At 41.9% G+C, this 23,427-nt stretch overlaps 1 protein-coding gene across 3 annotated transcripts in view; it reads left to right on the top strand.

Annotated features, from left to right (window-relative positions):
- Nucleotides 1-23,427, top strand: part of CADM2 (cell adhesion molecule 2) — a 1,249,250-nt gene that overhangs the window by 1,128,910 nt on the left and 96,913 nt on the right. For all 3 annotated transcript variants that reach the window (XM_069944426.1, XM_069944427.1, XM_069944425.1), the window contains one exon: nt 3,118-3,296. In XM_069944426.1, coding sequence (XP_069800527.1) covers nt 3,118-3,296 — 179 coding nt within the window. The remainder of the gene's footprint in view (nt 1-3,117; nt 3,297-23,427) is intronic.

The following is a 23,427-nucleotide window of genomic DNA, read 5'->3' as shown; positions in this document are numbered from 1 at the left end:
GTTGGGGCAAAGGGAATTTTCCTGGAAGGCATCTCCATAATGCTGGAGCCAATATGGCTAGATATCAGTAATTTACATACAGAGTGGGAAGTTATCAAACTTGATTTTTTCTTTTCTTTTCCTTTTTTTTTATTTTTTTGGGGGAGATTCCCAATGTGAAGAAAGGAGTATTTATATGTCTGTGAACACTGCCACTGGCTGTATTATGCTATTTTACTGGCTTATGGCTTGATTTGGTGGTGATTGGTTCCCTTTAGGATTTTTTTTTTTATAACATAGCCAAAAACAAGTAAATGGAGAACGTTGCTACAGAGGTGGGATCCAAACCAATCTAACATAGATTACATATTGTGGACTGAAAAGCTAGAGGTTTAACTAACCAGTAGGGAACGAGAGGTGGTGATCCCCCTGTATGGAGCTCTAGTGGCATCACATCTGGAATACTGTGTCAAGTTCTGGAAACCGCACCTACAAATACGTATTGATAAAATTTTAGTTGCCCAAAGGCGGCCTACACAATGGTGGAAGATCTTAAAGGGCATGCTCATCACAACTATATCTAAAAAAAAAAAAGGGTCATTCCAACTTAAGAAACTTTGCAATTAGCTTTATTTACCTTTTATCTTGATCTGCTTGCTAGGCACTCTGAGCTGCTTTGTCTAGGTTCCTAGCCAACTCTCTTTGTTATCAGTAGTGGCTGGGCCGGTGACCTCACTCCCTCACTGCTCTGAATAGAGGGGTGGCTGGGATATTGATGCATAGGAGCACAGCACTGCTGACCAGAACAGCCAACGAATGTGGAGGTGTACGCCCTCCACCCAAAGCAGGGAGCTAAAGGCTGGGGCTAGGCCTGGAGCATAAAGAGGGGTATAGTTTGGCAGCTGAGAATACCCCTTTAAGTTCATGTGCTGTAATCACATGAACCAAATCCGCTGATCTGTAGGGGTGCTGGAAGATGGAGCCTCACTTACAATAGGTAATTGATTTTATAACGCTGGATAAACCATTTGTCCTACTGTAGATAAGGAAAGCATAGTCTCCAATCTTGTATCAAAGCTGTCTACAGGTGGTCTGTTGTACTACACTTCAGAATTAATTGTACAATGGAAATGATTTACAAAACCAGACACAACAAATTTAAAGAAATATTGTCATTTCTTTTAAGAAGTGGTTTTGAAAAAATTTTTTGTTTTTTTCCCCCTAACAGAAACTAAATCAGAGCTGTCCATGATCTTCTGTTCACTCAAATAGTGCAATAGTTAAAGGGGGTAGTCCAGCCATTTTTAAAATCTGGCAGCCAACAAGGGCAGGGGGAATTTGATAATGAGTACCAACTTACCCCTCCCTATGCCCCGGTGAGCGGCTGGACCTGCCCTGGGACCCCTGCCGGAAGGCACTTTTCCTTGAGTTGCGATGATGTCACGACTCTGGGGAAAATGCTTGTCCCGGCTGATAGACTGGCCTCTCAGCCAATCAATGACTGGAGTGGCATCCCGTCCCAGGCACTGACTGGCTGATCGAGGAGAGGTAAGTTGGTACTCATTATGACAAAAAAAAACCCTGACCCTGACAGATTTTAAAAATGATTGGACTTCTCCTTTAAGGATGACATCATTCTTGTTAAAGAAAATACAAAAACTTGCAAATATTTTGACTCCAATTTCTAGCAAAACACAAGCTGTGTAGATTGTTGGAATATGATTTATGAACTCAACCAATTAAGAGAAAATTAATGTAGTGTAGCTCTTTCTTTGTGCATTGTGCTTTATGATCTCACTGAACTCCGCTCTCCATCTTGGGAATATTTTTTTGCATGAAAAAATAAAACAGTGTAGCGGGTCAGCTGAAAATAATTCATTTAGAAATATTACACCAAGAAGAAAAACATCCAGCAGCTTTTGATTTAGAATAGCTGTCCTTTGAGCAATATGTTCGCTATCATAGCAGCTGCCGGACAAATGAGCCAGTGCTAATGAATAAACTGGATCTTCATATTTAGAGCTTGAAGATGTGAACTGTATTTAAAATAATTATTAGAGTGCATTTAGGCGACTTTTATACGAAGCGGTCATTTATAAAGTCTCCTAGCAGAAAATCACAGCCGATAAAATTCTTGTGATCAAGGAAATATTATGGGTCCCATGAGGAATGCCTCCACAGCTTCATAGACAGACACGCTAAATATTTTACAGTCATTACATTAACTTAAAATTAGCCACGTTAACACTCGAAAATTAAAAGTGTTTGTGATTATGTCTATATTTCTTCTAGAGAGGTATTAGTAGCAACAATGAATAGATGTACATAGAGGAAATAATTGTAGAATGTACTGGACCTATAGTCTGATTATTTATTCATTTAATTAGTTATTTTATAAATAGGTGTTGGTTGATTAGTTAATTAATTAATAATTAATTTTAGCTTATTGTTATTTCAGAGCTCCAAATACCAAGTTTAGTCTAACCATACACATTACAAATAGGTCGGTTGACCACCACTTTTCGCTGGATCAACAGCCAATCTAATGTCTATAGTAATCTCTAAACTCTCCTATGATGGCCAACAGTGGGAGAGAAGGATCATTATGTTAGATTTCAACTGTGCAAGTGTTTTGTTCTTAGGGATAAAAAAGCCATCGAAACAGCTTTCTGGCAGTGGCTTTGCCTCCTTCCTTATTAAACATTCAAAACACATGCATTATATTTAGCTATCCAAGCAGGGGATTCATGGGGATTCATTTAAGTATGTGCATCCCGGGGGGCCTCTTCTGGCTGGAGGTGCAATGCTGCCGCCAGCCAAAAGAGAGATTGGCAGGGCAGGGAGCCTTGCCAGTGGGTGCTGTGAGCCATAGCCATAGCTGCCATTAAGGCAGACCACGTTTCTCGCACGCGGGGAGGGGGGGCACAGTTAGCTTCTGCAATGACCCCACAGCAGTTGCATAGTCTGCCACAACTCTTCTTACCATTAGCAGCCAACAGTAGGGCAGCTACAGTAATTGCACACAGAATTATATAGATTCTATTGAAGTAAAAAAGAAATGTGCTTTCTGTAAGTTCCCCATAGTGGGGAGATCAGGATTAAAAAAAATCATATATATACATTTTTTTTTCCAACCAGGCCAGAACCAGTTTTATGGACAAAGGATGGCGGAGAGCTTCCAGATCCCGACAGGATGGTGGTAAACGGACGTGAACTAACAATAACTTTCTTGAACAAAACAGACAATGGAACATATCGATGTGAAGCAACTAACTCCATTGGTAAAAACAGTGCAGAATACATCTTGATAATAAACGGTAGGTTACCTAAATATATTCCTTGCTCTAAATAAATATTCTGCATCATCGTTCTAAATATATTAGGCCTCATCCATCAACATTTATCCAGAAGGATTGTGGCAAAGCTACTTTGTGTAGAGGCCATGAAATAGTTGCTTGACTGCACTGTGAATACACATGTAGCAAACTTTAACTTGACATTTACCTTGTTACAAACCATGATGCACCAAATTTAAATTGACACTCTGTCAACCCTCTGTAACCCGTGAAGTTAATGTTTGCCGTGTCATAGTATGTAAAGCAATAACTGTCAAGTTAAAATTTGCTATATGACCAATATGTTGCATTTCAGAAGGAAGGATATTGTGTAATGATTGGGTGAACTTGGATTTCTAGTGTGTTAACTTCACCCAACTTTGAGCATGGCTGGATATTTGCATCAGTCCAATGTAATGCAATGTTTTTTTGTTTTTTTTATAACATTGTTGTTTTCTCATATAAATAAACTCATAATTCTGTGCCATTTATCACCATTGTTATATCAATAGGAAATGTGTTTAGGTGATATGTCAGTTTGGATGTCATAACTTGACAGTAGGGAAAGTGGAGTTAGCTGCTTCCAGACGCCTCTAGCAGTGCCTTTAAGGGTTTATCCAGTGCTACAAAAACATGGCCACTTTTGCCCCACTCTTGTCTCCAGTTCAGGTGTGTTTTGCAATTAAGCTCCATTCACTTTAATGGAACTGAGTTTCAAACCCCACCCAATCTGGAGACAAGAGTGGTGCAAAAGTGGCCATGTTTTTTGTAGCGCTGCATACTGTAACCCCTTTAACTTTTTTTGAGAATGTAATGATTGCACATTAAAATTAAACATGTCTGAGTCTTCTCTCCTTGAATGTTGCCTGTCTAGGAAAGATTGAGACACTTCCATACCCATTAGACAGCCACACTGACAGGATTGGTCGATCTAACTCTGTGTGTATGCTCAAGTCCAGTAGTTTGCCATTTTTACAACAATGGCTGAAGAAGTATGATGCAACCCTAGGGAGTCCAGGAGGCTGTATCCATCTTTTCCCCGACTCCCTAGGGCTGCATCAAACTTCCTCAGCCAATGGTGTTAAAATAACGAACGATTGGACTTGACCATGCTCAAGTTGCATTTATCTATAATCTATTATATAAGTCACATTTTGTATTGTGGCTAAATTTAGAAATTATGGTCAAGTTGTTCACTTCATATATCAAAACATTTTGGATTGTTTGGATTCTTCTCTGTATGGTATCTTGCAATGGGAATGGTTTTGTTCATGAATAAGCCAACAATCGCTATGCAATATACAGCAATCTTTCTAGTGAAGCTACAGAACCCACAAGGTATTTCTTCACCAATCTGCTCACATTAACTTCATAATATTTTCATAAAGATAAAAACACCCTCCAGTCTGTCGGATTTTATGGCTATTAGTTTAATATAATGCCAGCGGGTCCCCCGGTAGGTGGGATTGTATTTACAAATAGTAATATACCTTTCCTATATCCCTCTAGTCTTCGCTACTTAAGGTGTGAAAAAAATAAAGCAATAAAAGATTAAGTATATTACTGCACCCAATAGAGTGCCGAAATGATAATCCAACCTAATGATACAGCAAATTGACTGATTTTCTTCTATATTTTTTTAAATTATCTTTACTGTTTACTGCAATGGCTGAATCATATATATTGTACATGCATCTTAAAGGTGAACTCCATTATAGTAGTAAAAATAATAATTACAACATTGTTTTCCTATTTTTGAGGTTTGCCTTTATTGTATTGGTGTAGATTAGTGTACTTCAGCCTTTCTCAGTAAATCTGGCTTCCCATCTTGGTGACCACCATTAAAAATATGGTGCTACATACATTAGCACTGGTTCAAGGATGTTCCATGTACCATAACCCTTTAAGTTGTTATATGTCAGTAAGGTTGCATTTACATCTATATCAGAGGTTCAGTTAGGCATTTTTTTTTCCAGAGTAAGATGCCAAATGCCATATCAGAAGTCTTAGACCCATTATAGTCAATGGAGTCCAATGGATGCTGTCTGTGTCTGATGTTCTGTTGATTCAAGCCTGTTATAATTTCCATTGTTCTGCTCTATTTTCCCATCAAAATGACATCTGTCCCCCCAAAAAAGTCTGAAAACAAACATTCTGTGGACATATCACACATATTGGTGTGATATGATTTAGAGTAGATTAGGGGACGTTTACGTAGCACATTGTATATTCAGGTTGATCCTAATGATATAGGTGTTTTCATTCTGTGGACATAGTCTTAAAGGGAACCAGGGAAAGCGGCACAATTGTGCTGATATGGTTCCTAGCAGCACAGTATAGATCTACTGTACAAGTTCCCAAGAATACCGTCCGTGTCTGCAGCCATAGCTTTACATCAGGGAACAAGGAGTTTTATTCAGGTAAACGAGGCCGTGAGAGGGGCAATAACTAGTCATATGGGCTGGGAGCCCCCCATTACTAGTCACGGCTCTATGCCTGTCAGCGTGCAGTGTGAGGATTTGCTTAGTTCTTAATGTAGAGTCGCTCATCACTAATATTAAGTATCTTAAGATATTTGTTTTTCCTTTCTATGTCATCTTCTTCCTTCCTAAAACTGCACAATTTTTGTTCATTTGTATGTTATGCGTATTACTGCAGCACAACTCATTGAATTCATTTCAGTCTAGCTGCGATACCACATACAATCCACAAAAAGGTGTGGTGCTGCTTTAGGAGTCCCTTTTTAAGGCTGATCAGGCCAATATTGCCATGTGTAATAGGGTTAGCAATTAGTGAAGAGCGAACATCCCGATGTTCGGTTCGGATCCCGAACAAGAACATAAAAAAAATAATAATAATTGTTATCGGTTTGTGTTTGCCGAACATTGACGAACGAATAACAAACATATAGTATAAGAGTATGTTTTGATCTAAGCACATGGGTGCTGATTAAATTACGCAGTTAGGTACGTTCGCAAGTTCGAATATGTTAGAAAATGATCATTATAACCATTCTGATCATCGAACAAATTGTTTGTGATTGGCGAACACGAACAATTATCGTCATGTTCGTACAAACATACAAACATTTTCGAACAGCTGACGAACTAGCAAACACTCATTCATCAGCTTATCACAACATTCATACAGTACATTTGTATATATCCCTTCAGCTAATACAGGGAAGGCAAGCACTCCTATTCATAAGATCTCCAGAATGGGAACAAAATTGTCCGTATGCACAGCCATTGCTCCATCCAGTCTCTATGAAGTCTCCAAACATTCCTAAATGCTGAACCTGTTTGTTGGCTTAGTAGAGAGTGAATAGAGCAATGGCTGTCCATTAGCAAAATAGCAAAAATATTGTCCCCATTCTTGGGATTTGTTTTATCCTGACTAGTGATGAGCAAACATCCTCATGTTGGTTTCGGATCACGAACACGAACACAAAAATAAAAAAAATGTGACCGTGATCAGTTCATGTTCGCCGAACATTCATGAACAAATAATGAACATACAGTAAGGCTATGTTCACACTACGTATATTTGAGGCTGTATATTTGAGGCTGTATAGCAACCAAAACAAGGAGTGGATTGAAAACACAGAAAGGCTCTGTTCACATAATGTTGTAATTGAGTGGATGGTCGCCATTTAATGGCAAATATTTGCTGTTATTTTAAAACAACGGCTGTTATATTGAAATAATGGAAGTTATTTACTGTTATATGGCGGCCATCCACTCAATTTCACCATTGTGTGAACAGAGCCTTTCTGTGTTTTCAATCCAATCCTGGTTTTGGTTGCTATGAGGACAAAATACAGCCTCAAATTTACATAGTGTGAACCCAGCCTAAAAGTGTACGTTTCCGTCTACACACATGCGTACAGAATGCAGATGCAAAGCGTAATTACGCAAGTTCAAATATGTTAAAAAAATGGATGTTATAACCATTCCGATCATCTAACAAATTGTTTGTGATTGGCGAACCCGAACAATTAACGTCATGTTTGTACGAACTTTTTCAAACATGTTCGCTCATCACTAGTCCTAACAGTTAGACCTCTTCTGATCAGCTTGATATCCCTTACCTGTGATAGTCACGCCTAATGATATGTGACTGGCTGCAACCACTAGCAGAGGAGATGGGCAACCAGCTTTAAATATGACACATCTGAGACATATAAAATGACCCCCAACTTTACCCCAATATACCCTACTATTATATCAGTAATATTTTTGCCTTAAACTTTCAATAATATTTTAGATAGAGAAAAACTATAATCGCTCAACAGGTTGACAGATCTCCTCTAACTCGGCTCTGCTACACTGCCAACCTCAGCTCAGCTACCATTATAAAAACCAGGCATAGAATTTACTTTGCTATGTGATCTAATTTTTTTTTATCCTTTGGGAAAAAATATCCTGTATCTATTCTCTAAGAGTCACTGTTTATAATTCAAGAGGAATATCTGGGAGGAAGAGTGAACATACTTATTAATTCAAAGCAGCGGTGGAAGTTACGATAACACTAAACAGTAGCAGAGTTACAATGGACTGACAGTGTGGCGAAGCTTTATAGCTCCACGCCATTGTTCCTGAGCACAGCTGTGTATGTGTACATCAGAGGAAGGGAAATCTTTCTAATTGTACTGGATAATGTACAACTTGCGGGACAGAAAGTCATTGGATCAGTGTGTTTTACGACTAGGTGTTGCGTATTACGGCTAGGAAGTAATTGTAAATTCTGACCGGTATACGAAATGCATAATACTGGTAAAAAATATGAAGCTTAGATTCATTATCGCAAGAACTTCAATATTAAACTGCCCCCCCCCCCCCCCATTTTAATTTTATAAATCTGATGCTGCTTTAGCGTGAAGGAGAATGGAAAGACATTGATAAATGTCTTGGTGAGTAAATAGAAGCGTATTCTACAATTTATTTTCAGATCACCTCCTTTTAGACTCAACAGCTCAGATAAATGTTCATTTGCACTAATGCAGAGGTGACATGCTGCGGTAACAACCGGCGGATGACATCAGTTTGTATTTCCTATTAATATCCTGCTAGAAACATAATATTGCAGGTCACATTTTCAATCTGAATCGTCTCATTTGAAAGTTGGAAAGCTAACTATGAATTATTTATCAAGTTCAGATCTGCAGCTGTGCCAAGGTCCCTATGAAGAGCGTTGCCTAACGAACCTAATCCATGTTGTGCCATCTTGGTCTCAGTGTGAGACGCAGCACTGAAACTTAGTGTGCGGCTGTACATCAGTCACTTAGTAAATTGTTAACAAATGGACTTCAAAGCTGGTTTTCCTTGGTGTATAGTTACAAAAAAGTGAAATGCATTTTAGCATATACAGATGTGACCATCTTTATCCTTCCTACTATTCATTATACAAATTGTATACAGTATTGCATCCTGCTACCATCAACAACTGCAACTTGCATCATAAACACATTGTATAAACCTCTCCCGATTCAGTATTATGATGTCACCCCCCCCCCCCAAACTAGACATCTCATAGCATTCATATTAAGAGAGATATTCATCATCATAATTGTCTTTTTCCTCTTTACCAGTCAATTATAAACTGCATCATCCACATCAATTGAAGGGAGTTTTCTAGTTAAGGCGGCTTTCTGTATCAGTTTGGCTATGTTCACACATGTACGTCCGGACAGAGAGGGAGAACCAGCCCTGGTTCTCCCTCTCTGTCCAGACGTACATGTTCCATGGGACAGGTTGTATATTCGGCATATATATATATATATATATATATATATATATAGTGGTGCCTTGGATTACGAGCATAATTCGTTCTGGGACCGCACTTGTAATCCAAATCCACTCTTAAATCAAAGCAAATTTTCCCATAATAAATCATAGAAATGCAGACAATTGGTTCCACACCCCAAATATAATGATTTATTATTCTGAATAACATGTAAAACAAATAAAACAAACCTTCAGAAACAGCAGAACATGTAATATTATAAGTTATTGTACAGTAATGTAGAGGATGGGAAACACAAGGACTGACAGAGACTACAGGGAGCATGAAGGAATGAGCAGGACATATGTGGGCACAGTATAGCAGCGCCCTCTGTCCGGGGAGAGAGGGGTTACAGCTATGAAGAGATTACCCCCCACAGTCCTGTCCTCTGATGTGAGCCCCAGCCTTAAGTGGATCTGCTATGGATTGGAAGGTGATGGAGACTTCCTGGGTCAGAGTACAGTGCTGTAGACCCCGCTATGCAGACCATGCCCCTCCTCCACTCCACTCCCACCCAGTACAGGGAGCTCTTAAACCAAAGCAATGCTCTTAAGCCAAGTCACAATTTAGAAAAATGGTGAGCTCTTAAACCAAAACGCTCTTTAACCAAGTTAATCTTAAAACAAGGTACCACTGTGTGTGTATATATATATATATATATATATATATATATATATACTAAAAAATGTACCCGGCGCTGCCTGGGTATAAAGTGTCAGTGTGTTAATTAGATTTGTTCCAAGGTCCCCCAGGAGGCAAATCTATGCCCCACTTTTTTTTGTTTAAGGGGAAATCGCCAGGAGCCCTTATATCCCTTTATACGCTATATACTCCAACAGTCCTGCACTGTTTATGTAAATTGTAGGTTAGAAATAAACTAAAAACTTTAAAGATCCTAAATACCTAATAGCCAAACTGAGATGTCATCATGTGATCAGACTGTATACAGAGCCTGGTTATACACAATATTTGCAGTGTTATATACAGCATGGTTATATGCAACATTGGCAGTGTTATATACAGCCTTGTTATATACAGCATTGTCAGTGTTATACAGTATACAGCCTGGTATACAACATTAACAGTGTTATACTGAGCCTGGATATATACCTTTGCAGTGTTATATACAGCCTGGTTATATACAACATTAGCAGTGTTATATACTGCCTGGTTATGTACAACATTGGTAGTGTTATGCTGAGCCTGGTTATATACAACATTGACAGTGTTAGTGGAGGTCCTGTATACCTGTAGTATATAGTTGGTGGAGATCCTGTATACCTGTATTGTATAGTTCTGTACCCTCCACCCCTTTAGGTAGCCCCCATACTCTATACACTGCCCCCCTTCTTGCAGGTTGCCCCCATACTGTGTACACTGCCCCCCTGCTTGCAGGTTGCCCCATACTGTATACACTCCACTCCACAGGTAGCCCCCATACTATATACACCCTCACCCTTTCTGGTAGCCCCCATACTGTATACACCCCCCAATGCTGCAGGTAGCCCCCATACTGTATACACCCCCCACCCCTGTGGGTAGCCCCCATACTCTATACACTTCCCCCACTTGCAGGTAGCCCCCATACTCTAGCAAATTACCACATTTTCGTGAAAGTTTCCAAAACTGATTCTTTTAGGGACCAGTTCTTTTTTTAAGTTGATTTAGGAGGTTTGTATACTGGAAAACCCCATAAGTGACCCAATTTTGGAAACTACCCACCGTAAAGAATTAATCTAGGGGTATAATGAGCATTTTAACCTTACAGGGGCTGGAGGAAAGTATTCACTATTAGGCTGGGTTCACACTACGTATATTTTAAGGCAGTATTTGGTCCTCTTGTCAGGTCCTCATAGAAACCAAAACCAGGAGTGGATTGAAAACACAGAAAGGATCTGTTCACACACTGTTGAAATTGAGTGGATGGCCGTCATATAATGGTAAATAACTGCCATTATTTCAATATAACAGCCGTTGTTTTAAAATAACAGCAAATATTTGCCATTAAATGACGGCCGTCCACTCAATTACAACATTATGTGAACGGAGCCTTTCTGTGTTTTCAATCCACTCCTGGTTTTGGTTGCTATACAGCCTCAAATATACGTAGTGTGAACATAGCCTTAGGCTGTAAAAAAATGAAAAATTTAAATTTTCCAATAATATATACGTTTAGATTAAAGTTTCTCATTTTCAAAAGGAAAATGAGAGAAAAAGCACCCCAAAATTTGTAACGCAGGTTCTCTTGAGTACTACGGTATCCATATGTTGGCGTAAACCACTGTATGGGCACACAGCGAGGCTCAGAAGGAAGGGAGCGCCAATTAGCTTTTCCATTGCAGATTTTGCTGAAGAAGTTTCCGAGGGCCAGGTGCATTTGCAGAGCCCCTGTAGTGTCAGAAGAGAGAAAAAAAAACATAAGTCACCCCATTTTGGAAAGTGCACCCCTCAAAGAATTCATTTTGGGGTGTGATGAGCATTTTGACCCCACAGGTATTAGAGGAAAGTATTTAAAAGTAGACAGTAAAAATGAAAAACTCGAATTTTTCCAATAATATGTTCCTTTAGTTTGAAATATCTCAATTTCACAAGGAACAGGAGAGAAAACTCACTGCAAAATCTGTAAAGCAGGTTCTCCTGAGTAGAACGGTACCCCATAAGTGGGCATAAACCATTGTATGGGCACACAGCCGGGCTCAGAAGGGAAGGAGCGCCAATTAGCATTTTCCGTGCAGATTTTTCTGAAGACGTTTCTGAGCGCCAGGTGCGTTTGCAGAGCCCCTGTAGTGTCTACAGAATAGAACCCCCCCAAAAGTCACCCCATTTCGGAAAGTACTCCCCTCAAAGAATTCATCTTTGGGTAGGATGAGCATTTTGGCCCCACAGTTATTAGAGGAAAGTATTCAAAATTGGTCAGTAAAAATGAAAAACTTGAATTTCTAAATTTCACAAGGAACAGGAGAAAAAATGTACCCCAACATCTGTAACGCAGGTTCTCCTGAGTACAACGGTACCCCATATGTGGGCATAAACCACTGTGTGGGCACACAGCAGGGCTCAGAAGGGAAGGAGCGCCAATTTGCTGGAGCAAAACCGCAGCTAGTAATAGTTATTAGAATAGCGCAGTTACTAAAATACAATAAAAAAAAATAGATTACAGGTAATGTGGGGTGGTTACGGACAGTCTGGGGTGGTTACGGACAGTCTGGGGTGGTTATGGGTAATCTAGAGGTGGTTACGGGCAGTCTGAGGTGGTTATGGGTAATCTGGGGTGGATACGGTCAACATAGGGTGGTCACAGGCAACCTGCTGTGGTTACGGCAACCTGGGGTGGTTAGAGGCAACCTGGGGTGGATAGAGGCAACCTGGGGTGGATGCGGACAACCTGATGTGGTTACAGACAATCTGGTGTGGTTACAGGCAACCTGCTGTGGTTAGAGGCAATGTGGGGTGGTTACAGACAATCTGGGGTGGTTATGGACAATCTGGGGTGGTTACAGACAATCTGGGGTGGTTACAGACAATCTCGGGTGGTTACAGACAATCTGGGGTGGTTACAGACAATCTGGGGTGGTTACAGGCAACCTGGGGTGGTTACAGGCAATCTGGGGTGGTTACGGGCAACGTGGGCTGAATACGGACAACCTGCTGTGGTTACAGACAATCTAGGGTGGTTACAAACAACCTGCTGTGATTACAGGCAACGTGGGGTGGTTACGGACAATCTGGGGTGGTTACAGACAATCTGGGGTGGTTACAGGCAACCTGCTGTGGTTACGGATAAACTGAAGTGCAAATAGGTAATCTGAGGTGGGTAGTTGTAATCTGGCGTGGTTACGGGCAATCTGGAGGGGGTCACTGGCAATTTGGGGTGGTTAGAGGCAAGGTGCAGTGGTCAGATGCAAGGTGCGGTGGTCAGAGGCAAGGTGCGGTGGTCAGAGGCAAGGTGCGGTGGTCAGAGGCAACGTGCGGTGGTCAGAGGCGACGTGAGGTGGTCAGAGGCGAGGTGCGGTGGTCAGAGGCAAGGTGCGGTGGTCAGAGGCGACGTGCGGTGGTCAGAGGCAAGGTGCGGTGGTCAGAGGCGACGTGTGGTGGTCAGAGGCAAGGTGCGGTGGTCAGAGGCAATGTGCGGTGGTCAGAGGCGACGTGCGGTGGTCAGAGACGACGTGCAGTGGTAGAGGCAAGGTGCGGTGGTCAGAGGCAACCTGCGGTGGTTGCGTGCAATCTGGGGGGTTACATGTAATCTGGCATGATTACGGGCAACCTGGGGTGGTTATGCGCAACCTGCGGTGGTTACGGGCAACCTGGGGGGGGTTACAGACAATCTAGAATTGTTACGGATAGACTGAAGTGCTTATAGGGGTGGGTACATGTAATTTGGGGTGGTTACAGGCAATCTGGGGTGATTACAGACAATCTGGAGGGGGTCACTGGCAATGTGCGGTGGTTACGGGCAACGTGCGGTGGTTACGGGCAACGTGTGGTGGTTATGGGCAACGTGCAGTGGTTATGGGCAACGTGCGGTGGTTATGGGTAATCTTGGGGGTTACGTGCAATCTGACGTGATTACGGACAACCTGGAGTGGTTACGGGCAATGTGCGGTGGTTACGGGTAATCTGGGGGGTTAGGGGTAATTTGGGAGTAAACTGCAATTATTACTATAATAAAAAGTGTGTGTTTTATTTTTTGTGTGTTTGTCACTTTTTGTACTTTATACATTCATTTTCACTATATTACTATGATTACTGTGATATTTTCTATCACAAAAATCATAGTTCAGTGACAGAGACCAAATTGGTCTCTGTCACTTAAAATTTTCAGAGCTGGCTGGTTGTGGAGCGCATGCGCACTTCATAACCAGCCAGGACGCCGAAGAGGAAGGAGCTCCAGGATGAGGTAATGTATAAGGGGTAGGGGGGTGACTGGGGGACGGGGGTGACTTGGGGGGTGGGGGGACATCACTTTTTATCCCCTGTCACCAATCATTCATGGTGACAGGGGATAAAAAGTGCCTGGAGCACATGGCACAAGCGATCAGCGGTATATAGTATATACCGCTGATCGCTTGTGCCGGGACCCCACAGGGGGGGTCCCGATGACTGCCCCATGCTCTCCGCTACCTCCGGTGGCAGAGAGCATGAGGTTTTCATTCATTTTTTTACTTCTGATCACTGTGAACAGATATACTCTGTTCACAGTGATGGCGGCGGCCATCTTGGACCTGATGCCCGCCGCGGGGAGGGGGGATAGTGATCGGGGCACTAGGGGGGCTGGTCTGGGGTCTGATTTTACTTATTTCATCTCCCCCCACCGTGGATTCACGGTGGGGGGAGATTAAATACAGCGGCGGCACCGGCCCATTAGTGACCGCCGTTTCGGCGGTCACTAAGGGGTTAATGGTGGTCAGCTGCGGGATCGCAGCTGACTCTCATTACCCCCGGGGCTGTACACAGATGAGAGCGGGATCGCTATGTCTGCAGCGACCCCACTCTCATCATAAAGCCCCCCTCAGTCAGGAACGTATATGTACATTCCTACTGCACGGGGCATGTGCAATAGGAACGTATATATACAGATTGCTGACGTGAAGGGGCTAAATTTGTATTGTTTACCTACCTGCACCTATAGTTCTATTATACTAGTGTATTCCTTCTTTCCCAAACCAGGGTTATAGGGAGTTGGCGGTTACTGCCAAGGATAGGGAGGATAGCGCAATTTTTTTTTCTTGTGCTGTACAGTTGTATGTTTTTATGTTTTTTCTGTGCTTAAATAAAATTATGTTTTGATTAATTTGAGGCGTGCTGAATGTAGTGCCTTTTCTTTCCTTTTTTGATCACAGTACTTTACATTGTGCAAACAGCTATTAAGCAGGTACATTATTTTAACACCCGTTCTATAGAATGCAATGCAATGCAATTCAATGCAATTTGCCCCTGCAGCAGAGAATGGACACTGATTCCATTGCAATATCTGTTATTTACTGAAATATTACATTGTGTAAACATTGCCTTTATCATGGGGTTTGACAGTTAAAACTCCAAAAAGTCTAATGTCATCACCCTAAAATGTCCCCCACAGTATTAAATGATTCCTTTGTAAGTAATAATGAACAACCAATTTACACTTCTCTGTGCATATTTCATCTAAGGGCTGGCCCAAAGTAGGAGTCCACCCAAAACCCATTTTTCTCACAGGTCAGAATCCTGTCGAATAATGGACCACATAGCCTTACATACAAAAAAATTTTGAGAACTTTTGAGAAAGTGAGAACGAGAAAGGAGAGAGGACCACACTGCAGAGTGTCCGCTTCCAGCTCTGAGTCAGAAAAAAAATCAGCCACTATAGACTTACATTAGGACTTACACTCATCACGTGACACAAAGCCAGGAGAGGGCCACACTTTGTCTTCTCCCCGACTGTTCTCCTGATCGGTACAGGTCTGAATACTCAGACCTAGACAGTTTTAAACTTTTGACATTTCTCTATGACATGTTAAAAGTTTATTATAATGACAGGTACATTTTCAACTGTATAGACCCATCCGGGGTATACCACAGTGCACATTGGCAACCCTTTTGACAGAGACTTATGAAAAAATAAAAGATTTGGACAAAACCCCCAATATCTTGTCCATTATCTTCCCAATCCCATAATTCCATTAGGGTTATAAGAAGGCCTTCTAAATAAATGATAATAGATTAATGATACACAAAAGCTATGCATAATGTAATGTTCTTAATAATGCCATTAGATACAATGAAGATAAGATTCATGGTCTAGGTATACAGAAGTGTTCATCCTGCCCTATGTTGGGATAAAATATTTAATTTGTATCATGAGAAATAGGACTCTATTAAAAAAAAAAAAAAAAAAAAAACAGAATAATAGGGGTGGACACATTTATAAAACAGCGAGTTCAGGACATGTAATCGATACCCATAAGTGGTATCAGACATAAAATTGTCTCTCGCCACCTTGTGTCATTAGGGTGAAGCCCTGGTCTCATAGATAGTTCACCCCAGCTATACATCCCTTGAGAATTTTACATGTATAAGCCCTGTTTTTATGTTCTATTTTTTTTTGCGTATAAACATCATCATGGTCTTCTGTTGCATCTGATATATACTGAATACACTGTGGATAAGCCGTCTACTTTTCACAGAACCACTCAGGGCTGAACAGAGGTTACCTTACACTGTGTCTGCCGCCCGTTAATGTTTCCCACCTTAAAGAATGTAAAAAATTATACCACCGTGTAATATTAGAAAACATTCGCTGTCTGCTGTCCTGCATGGTGAAGTGGATGCTAAATGTGACTGTGCTTGAATCCATTACCAAAATCCTTTGTGTTGTCTTAGTATTTACTAATCAGAAGGAGCCTGAGCCGGCTTAATAAGCGCACAGAAACAAGCTCTTGATTTCGCATCCGGCACCGTCTTGAGGATGAGCACCACTTACCGACATGCAGCAAAGCAGCAGCTCCGATAGACTAACACACTAGAAGGAGAGGGACATCTTATCTTTTTAGATATTTATTTTTTGTGTGTGTTTTGTGGATTTAGAGTTATACCTAAAAACTATTAGCGAAAATTAGAGTCAAGCCTGTTATTCCCGGCTGAAGAGGTTTATTTACCAAAACATCCATTCACTCACCACTACACCTACACTACTATACACATGGATAATGATGTAACTGGGGGTTAGTATATTTATTTAATGTTTATTTATTTATTTATTTAATTTTTATAGTGCTTGAAAAGCACTATATTGTAATCCGTATTCTTCTTCTTCTTTCGTTTCTTCTTCTTCTTCCAGCTATTTTTATGCGCGTAATACAGCCCGAACCGCTTTGCGCACACACTCCGTTCAAACTGAGTTTCGAAGCCCTCGGCGGTGTGTGGTGTGCTATCTATTTTTCGTTTCGATCGGATTTGTCGTTTTAAAGAAATTTACGTTTAAAGACCCCGAATTTCCCATAGAAAATAATGGCCCATTGCAAGTAATGGCAACACTCTAACCGCTAACAGCCAATCACAGCACATATGCAAATAGCTAAAATATAGCAGCCAATAGGAACTCTAGGGTCTCATCAGGCAATGTATCACACCATCCCCAGTCACATGTCCACTATTGGCCAATAGAAGATGTAATATATGGAAGGTCCTTAACGATTTTGTCTCACTGACATGAGTAAGATTGTCATGGTAACCGAGCAATGATCTTTACCATTATAAGTACCAAGATCGCTCTTAAAGGGACCCAAGTCGCTCTTAAAGGGACCCAAGTCGCTCTTAAAGAGATGGGAGCCATGACACTCTTAAAGGGACCCAAGTTGTTCTTAAAGGGACCCAAGTCGCTCTTAAAGGGACGGGACCCAGGTCACTCTTAAAGGGACCCAAGTCGTTCTTAAAGGGATCCAAGTCGCTCTTAAAGGGATGGGACCCAAGTTGCTCTTAAACGGACGGGATGCATGTTGCTAGAGCGACCTTGGTCCCTTTAAGAGCGACCTGGGTCCCATTATGAGCAACATGGGTCCCTTTAGGAGCTACCTGGGTCCCTTTAAGAGCGACCTGGGTCCCTTTAAGAGCGACCTGGGTCCTTTTAAGAGCAAAATATGTCCCTTCAAGAGTAAAATATGTCCCTTTAAGAGCGACCTGGGTCCCTTTAAGAGCGAAATGGGTCCCTTTAAGAGCAACCTAGGTCCCTTTAAGAGCGACCTGGGTCCCTTTAAGAGCGAAATATGTTCCTTTTAAGAGCAAAATGGGTCCTTTCAAGAGCGACCTGGGTCCCTTTAAGAGCTATCTGGGTCCCTTTAAGAGTGAACTGGGTCCCTTTAAGAGCAACCTGGGTCCCTTTAAGAGCAACCTGAGTCCCTTTAAGAGCAACCTGGGTCCCTTTAAGAGCGACCTGGGTCCCTTTAATAGCAACCTGGGTCCCTTTAATAGCAACCTGGGTCCCTTTAAGAGTTAAATGGGTCCCTTTAAGAGAGACCTGGGTCCCTTTAAGAGCGAAATGGGTCCCTTTAAGAGTGACCTGGGTCCCTTTAAGAGCAAAATATGTCCCTTTAAGAGCAAAATTGGTCCTTTTAAGAGCACCCTGGGTCCCTTTAAGAGCGACCTGGGTCCCTTTAAAAGCAAAATGGGTCCCTTTAAGCGTGAAATTGGTCCCTTTAAGAGTGAAATTGGTCCCTTTAAGAGCAACCTGGGTCCCTTTAAGAGCAAAATATGTCCCTTTAAGAGCTAAATATGTCCCTTTAAGAGCAAAATGGGTCCCTTTAAGAGCGACCTGGGTCCCTTTTAAGAGCGAAATATGTCCCTTTAAGAGCAAAATGGGTCCCTTTAAGAGCGATCTGGGTCCCTTTAAGAGCAAAATATGTCCCTTTAAGAGCTACCTGGGTCCCTTTAAGAGCAAAATTGGTCCCTTTAAGAGCAACCTGGCTCCCTTTAAGAGCGATCTGGGTCCCTTTAAGAGCGAAATGGGTCCCTTTAAGAGCGCCCTGGGTCCCTTTAAGAGCTACCTGGGTCCCCTTAAGAGCTACCTGGGTCCCTTTAAGGGCGACCTGGGTCCCCTTAAGAGCAACCTGGGTCCCTTTAAAAACAAAATATGTCCCTTTAAAAGTGAAATATGTCCCTTTAAGAGCGACCTGGGTCCCTTTAAGTGCGAAATTTGTCCCTTTTAAGAGCAAAATGGGTCCTTTTAAGAGCGACCTGGGTCCCTTTAACCCTTTAAGGACATGGCCCATTTTCGTTTTTACGTTTTCGGTTTTTCCTCCTTGTGTTTAAAAGGTCATAGCACTTGCATTTTTCCACCTAGAAACCCACATGACCCCTTATTTTTTGCTTCACTAATTGTACTTTGCAATTACAGGCTGAATTTTTGCATAAAGGACACTGCGAAACCAGAAAAAAATTCAAAGTGTGGTGAAATTGAAAAAAAAAAACGCATTTCTTTTATTTGGGGGAAATGTGTTTTTACGCCATTCGCCCTGTGGTAAAACTGACTTGTTATGCATGTTCCTCAAGTCGTTACGATTAAAACGATATATAACATGTATAACTTATATTGTATCTGATGGCCTGTAAAAAATTCAAACCGTTGTTAACCAATATACGTGCCTTAAAATCGCTCCATTCCCAGGCTTATAGCACTTTTATCCTTTGGTCTATGGGGCTGTGCGAAGTGTCATGTTTTGCGCCATGATGTGATCTTTCTATCGGTACCTTGATTGCGCATATACGACTTTTTGATCGCTTTATATTAAATTTTTTCTGGATTTGATGCGACCAAAAATGCGCAATTTTGCACTTTGGGATTTTTTTGCGCTGACGCCGTTTACCGTACGAGATCAGGAATGTGATTAATTAATAGTTCGGGCGATTACGCACGCGGCGATAGCAAACATGTTTATTTATTTATTTATTTGTTTACTTTTATTTAAAACCTGGGAAAAGGGGGGTGATTCAGACTTTTATTAGGGGAGGGGGCTTTTTACTATTAACAACACTTTTTTTTTTTTTTTTTACACATATACTAGAAGCCCCCCTGGGGGACTTCTAGTATATACACTGTGATCTCTCATTGAGATCTCTGCAGCATAGATATGCTGCAGAGATCCATGAGATCGGCACTCGTTTGCTTTCGGCTGCTGCAGCCGAAAACGGACGAGTGCCGAGCCGAGGACGGCGCCATCTTGGACGCGTCCCCGGCCGGCATCAGTAACGGAGATCGCTCCTCCGGGACAAGGTCCCGGAGGAGCGATCTCCCCCACTAGACACCAGGGAAACGTTGCCTCCGGTAATCGGAGGCAGCTGTCAACTTTGACAGCTGCCTCCGATTAGCTAATTAGCGGGCACGGCGATCAGACCGTGCCCGCTAATAGCGGCGGTCCCGGGCCACTCGCGGCACCTGGGATTGCGGCACTTCAAAGCGGGGCCGCCGCGCGGCCCCGCTTTGAAGTGCAAGTGAGGACATATGACGTAGGGGTACGTCATATGTCCTTAAGAGGTTAAGAGCGAAATATGTCCCTTTAAGAGCGACCTGGGTCCCTTTAAGAGCGACCTGAGTCCCTTTAAGAGCTAAATATGTCCCTTTAAGAGCGACCTGGGTCCCTTTGAGAGTGAAATATGTCCCTTTAAGAGAGACCTGGTTCCCTTTAAGAGCGACCTGGCTCCCCTTAAGAGCGAAATGGGTCCTTTTAAGATCGAAATTGGTCTCTTTAATAGCGACCTGGGTCCCTTTAAGAGCGACCTTGGTCCCTTTAAGAGTGACCTGGTTCCCTTTAAGAGCGACCTGGCTCCCTTTAAAAGCGAAATGGGTCCCTCTAAGAGAGAAATGGGTCCCTTTAAGAGCTAAATCGGTCTCTTTAAGAGCGACCTGGGTCCCTTTAAGAGTGACCTGGGTCCCTTTAAGAGCTAAATATGTCCCTTTAAGAGCGACCTGGGTCCCTTTGAGAGTGAAATATGTCCCTTTAAGAGCGACCTGGTTCCCTTTAATAGCGACCTGGCTCCGTTTAACCCTTAGGGGACACAGCCAGTTTTCATTTTTGCGTTTTCGTTTTTCCCTCCTCGTGTATATAAGGCCATAGCGCCTGCATTTTTCCACCTAGAGACCCAAGTGAGCCCTTATTTTTTGCGCAACTAATTGTACTTTGCTATGGCAGATGTAATTTTTGCCTAAAATGTGCCGGGAAACCAGAAAAAAATTCAAAGTGTGGTGAAATTGAAAAAAAAAACGCATTTCTTTTATTTGGGGGAAATGTGTTTTTACGCCATTCACCCTGGGGTAAAACTGACTTGTTATGCATGTTCCTCAAGTTGTTACGATTAAAACGATATGTAACATGTATAACTTATATTGTATCTGATGGCCTGTAAAAAATTCAAACCGTTGTTAACAAATATACGTCACTTAAAATGGCTCCATTCCCAGGCTTATAGCGCTTTTATCCTTTGGTCTATGGGTCTGTGTGAGGTGTCATTTTTTGCGCCATGATGTGATCTTTCTATCGGTACCTTGATTGCGCATATATGACTTTTTGATCGCTTTTTATTACAATTATTCTGGATTTGATGCGACAGAAATTGCGCAATTTTGCACTTTGGGATTTTTTTGCGCTGACGCCGTTTACCGTGTGAGATCAGGAATGTGATTAATTAATAGTTTGGGCGATTACGTACGCGGCGATAGCAAACATGTTTGTTTATTAATTAATTAATTTATTTTTATTTATAAAATGGGGAAAGGGGGGTGATTCAGACTTTTATTAGGGGAGGGGGTTTTGTGTTATTAAAAATACATTTTTCTTTTACTTTACACATATACTAGAAGCCCACCTGGGGGACTTCTAGTATATGTACTCTGATCTCTCATAGAGATCCATGCAGTATAGTTATACTGCATGAATCCATGAGATCGGTGTTCTATTACTTTTGGCTGCTGCAGCCAAAAGCAATAGAATGCCGAGCCGGAATCAGCGCCATTACGGAGCAGACCCCGGCCCGGGATGGATGCAGGGATCGCCCCCCCGCAATCGCGCCGCAGGGGGGCGATCCCCCCACTAGACCACCAGGTATGAATAAAAGCAAGTATTTAGAAGCAGCTGTCAACTTTGACAGCTGCTTCTAAGTACTTAATTAGCGGGCACGGCGATCGGACCGTGCCCGCTAATAGCCACGAGCCCGGGCTACACGCGGCACCCGGGATCGCGGCAGTTCAGAGGGTGGTCGCCGCGCGACCCCCCTCTGAACTCCCATAGCGGCACGAGGACGTTCAATAACGTCCTGGTGCAGCTATGGGTTAAGAGCGAAATGGGTCCCTTTAAGATCGAAATTGGTCTCTTTAATAGCGACCTGGGTCCCTTTAAGAGCGACCTTGGTCCCTTTAAGAGTGACCTGGTTCCCTTTAAGTGCGACCTGGCTCCCTTTAAAAGCGAAATGGGTCCCTCTAAGAGAGAAATGGGTCCCTTTAAGAGCAAAATCGGTCTCTTTAGGAGAGACCTGGGTCCCTTTAAGAGCGACCTGGGTCCCTTTAAGAGCGACCTTGGTCCCTTTAAGAGTTACCTGGGTCCCTTTAAGAGCGACCTTGGTCCCTTTAAGAGTGAAGGGACCCATGTCGCTCTTAAAGGGACGGGAGCCAAGTTGCTCTTAAAGAGACGGCACCCAGGATTAAAGTTTCTCTTAAAAGGAAGTCACTGGTAAAGGGGCGCTCTGGAAGTCACTGGTAAAGGGGTGCTCTTTTCAAGCACTATGTATTTCCCTGGAAATGCAAATCTAGTTTTAATTGTTTTTCCATTGTCTCCACCCTAGAGATGTAACCTTTCTAGATTTTCATCAACATAGCCATATAATATTTGCAGGACAAGTTGTACTTTTAATCGGTATCAATTTGGAATACTTATGACTTTTTGCTTATTTTTCTTTTTACAGTTTCTTTTAGAGGCAGAATTTAAAAAAAAAAAACTGAAATCATAGTCTTTTTTATTTTTTGCAGCCTTCACAAATTTTATTCTTCAAGGCCAAAATGAAAGAAGTGATACCTAATAAATATATATATATATATATATATATATATATATATATATTTTTTTTTTTTTTTTAAGGGAAGTGATTTTTTTTTTATTGCATTTTATACTGTCATACTATAATCCCCGCATGGGGGGTGGGTTGTCACATCTCCTTATTCAAAATTATATTTGAACAAAAAACAGCAATCAGCTTCCTTGTATAAGCGTGGGCTTAGTGAATGGCCATTTCTAAACACCCTACAGTATATACAACTTGTTTTCTTGAGTTGCCTAACTTGATCCTTGAGCTGCTACAGGATTTCTTAGATTCACTTTTTATATTGATCTAGGCAAAGTTTGTTGAAGTGTCTATTTATGTCCACTGCACCAGCTGCATGTAGAGATTTTGTGAATGTCTTCTAGTGGCAACAGCAGTAAACGATTTTGAGACTTCTCTGTAGTGGCAGCTTCTGCCAGGAGATTTAGAGAACCCCTTATATTGACTAGAGATGATCGAACATTGGGATTTTGCAGGTTCGATCTAACTATTACCTAGGTTGAATTCCGGAATTCCAGGCGGTACCCGGGCTGTCTCCTCCTTCACCACAGACCCAGAAGGCATCGGGAATCAAATGCTGCAGGTTCGAGAACGTTCGAGTTCGATCGAACCTGCAAAATCCCGATGTTCGATCATCTCTAATAGTGAAAGCTGCAGGCAGAAAATCTTAAAACCTTCTACTGGTGGTAGCTGGGACAGATTTTGAGACCTACCCCTAGTGGTAGATGAGGGCTATAGATTGTGAGCTTTTTCAGCTTCAAATGGTAAA

Source organism: Dendropsophus ebraccatus, chromosome 11 (genome assembly GCF_027789765.1).
Source record: "Dendropsophus ebraccatus isolate aDenEbr1 chromosome 11, aDenEbr1.pat, whole genome shotgun sequence".
In the NCBI taxonomy this organism is placed as follows: domain Eukaryota; kingdom Metazoa; phylum Chordata; class Amphibia; order Anura; family Hylidae; genus Dendropsophus; species Dendropsophus ebraccatus.
The sequence above is the reverse complement of the archived record's forward strand: the minus strand, read 5'-3'. Positions and strand labels throughout refer to the sequence as shown.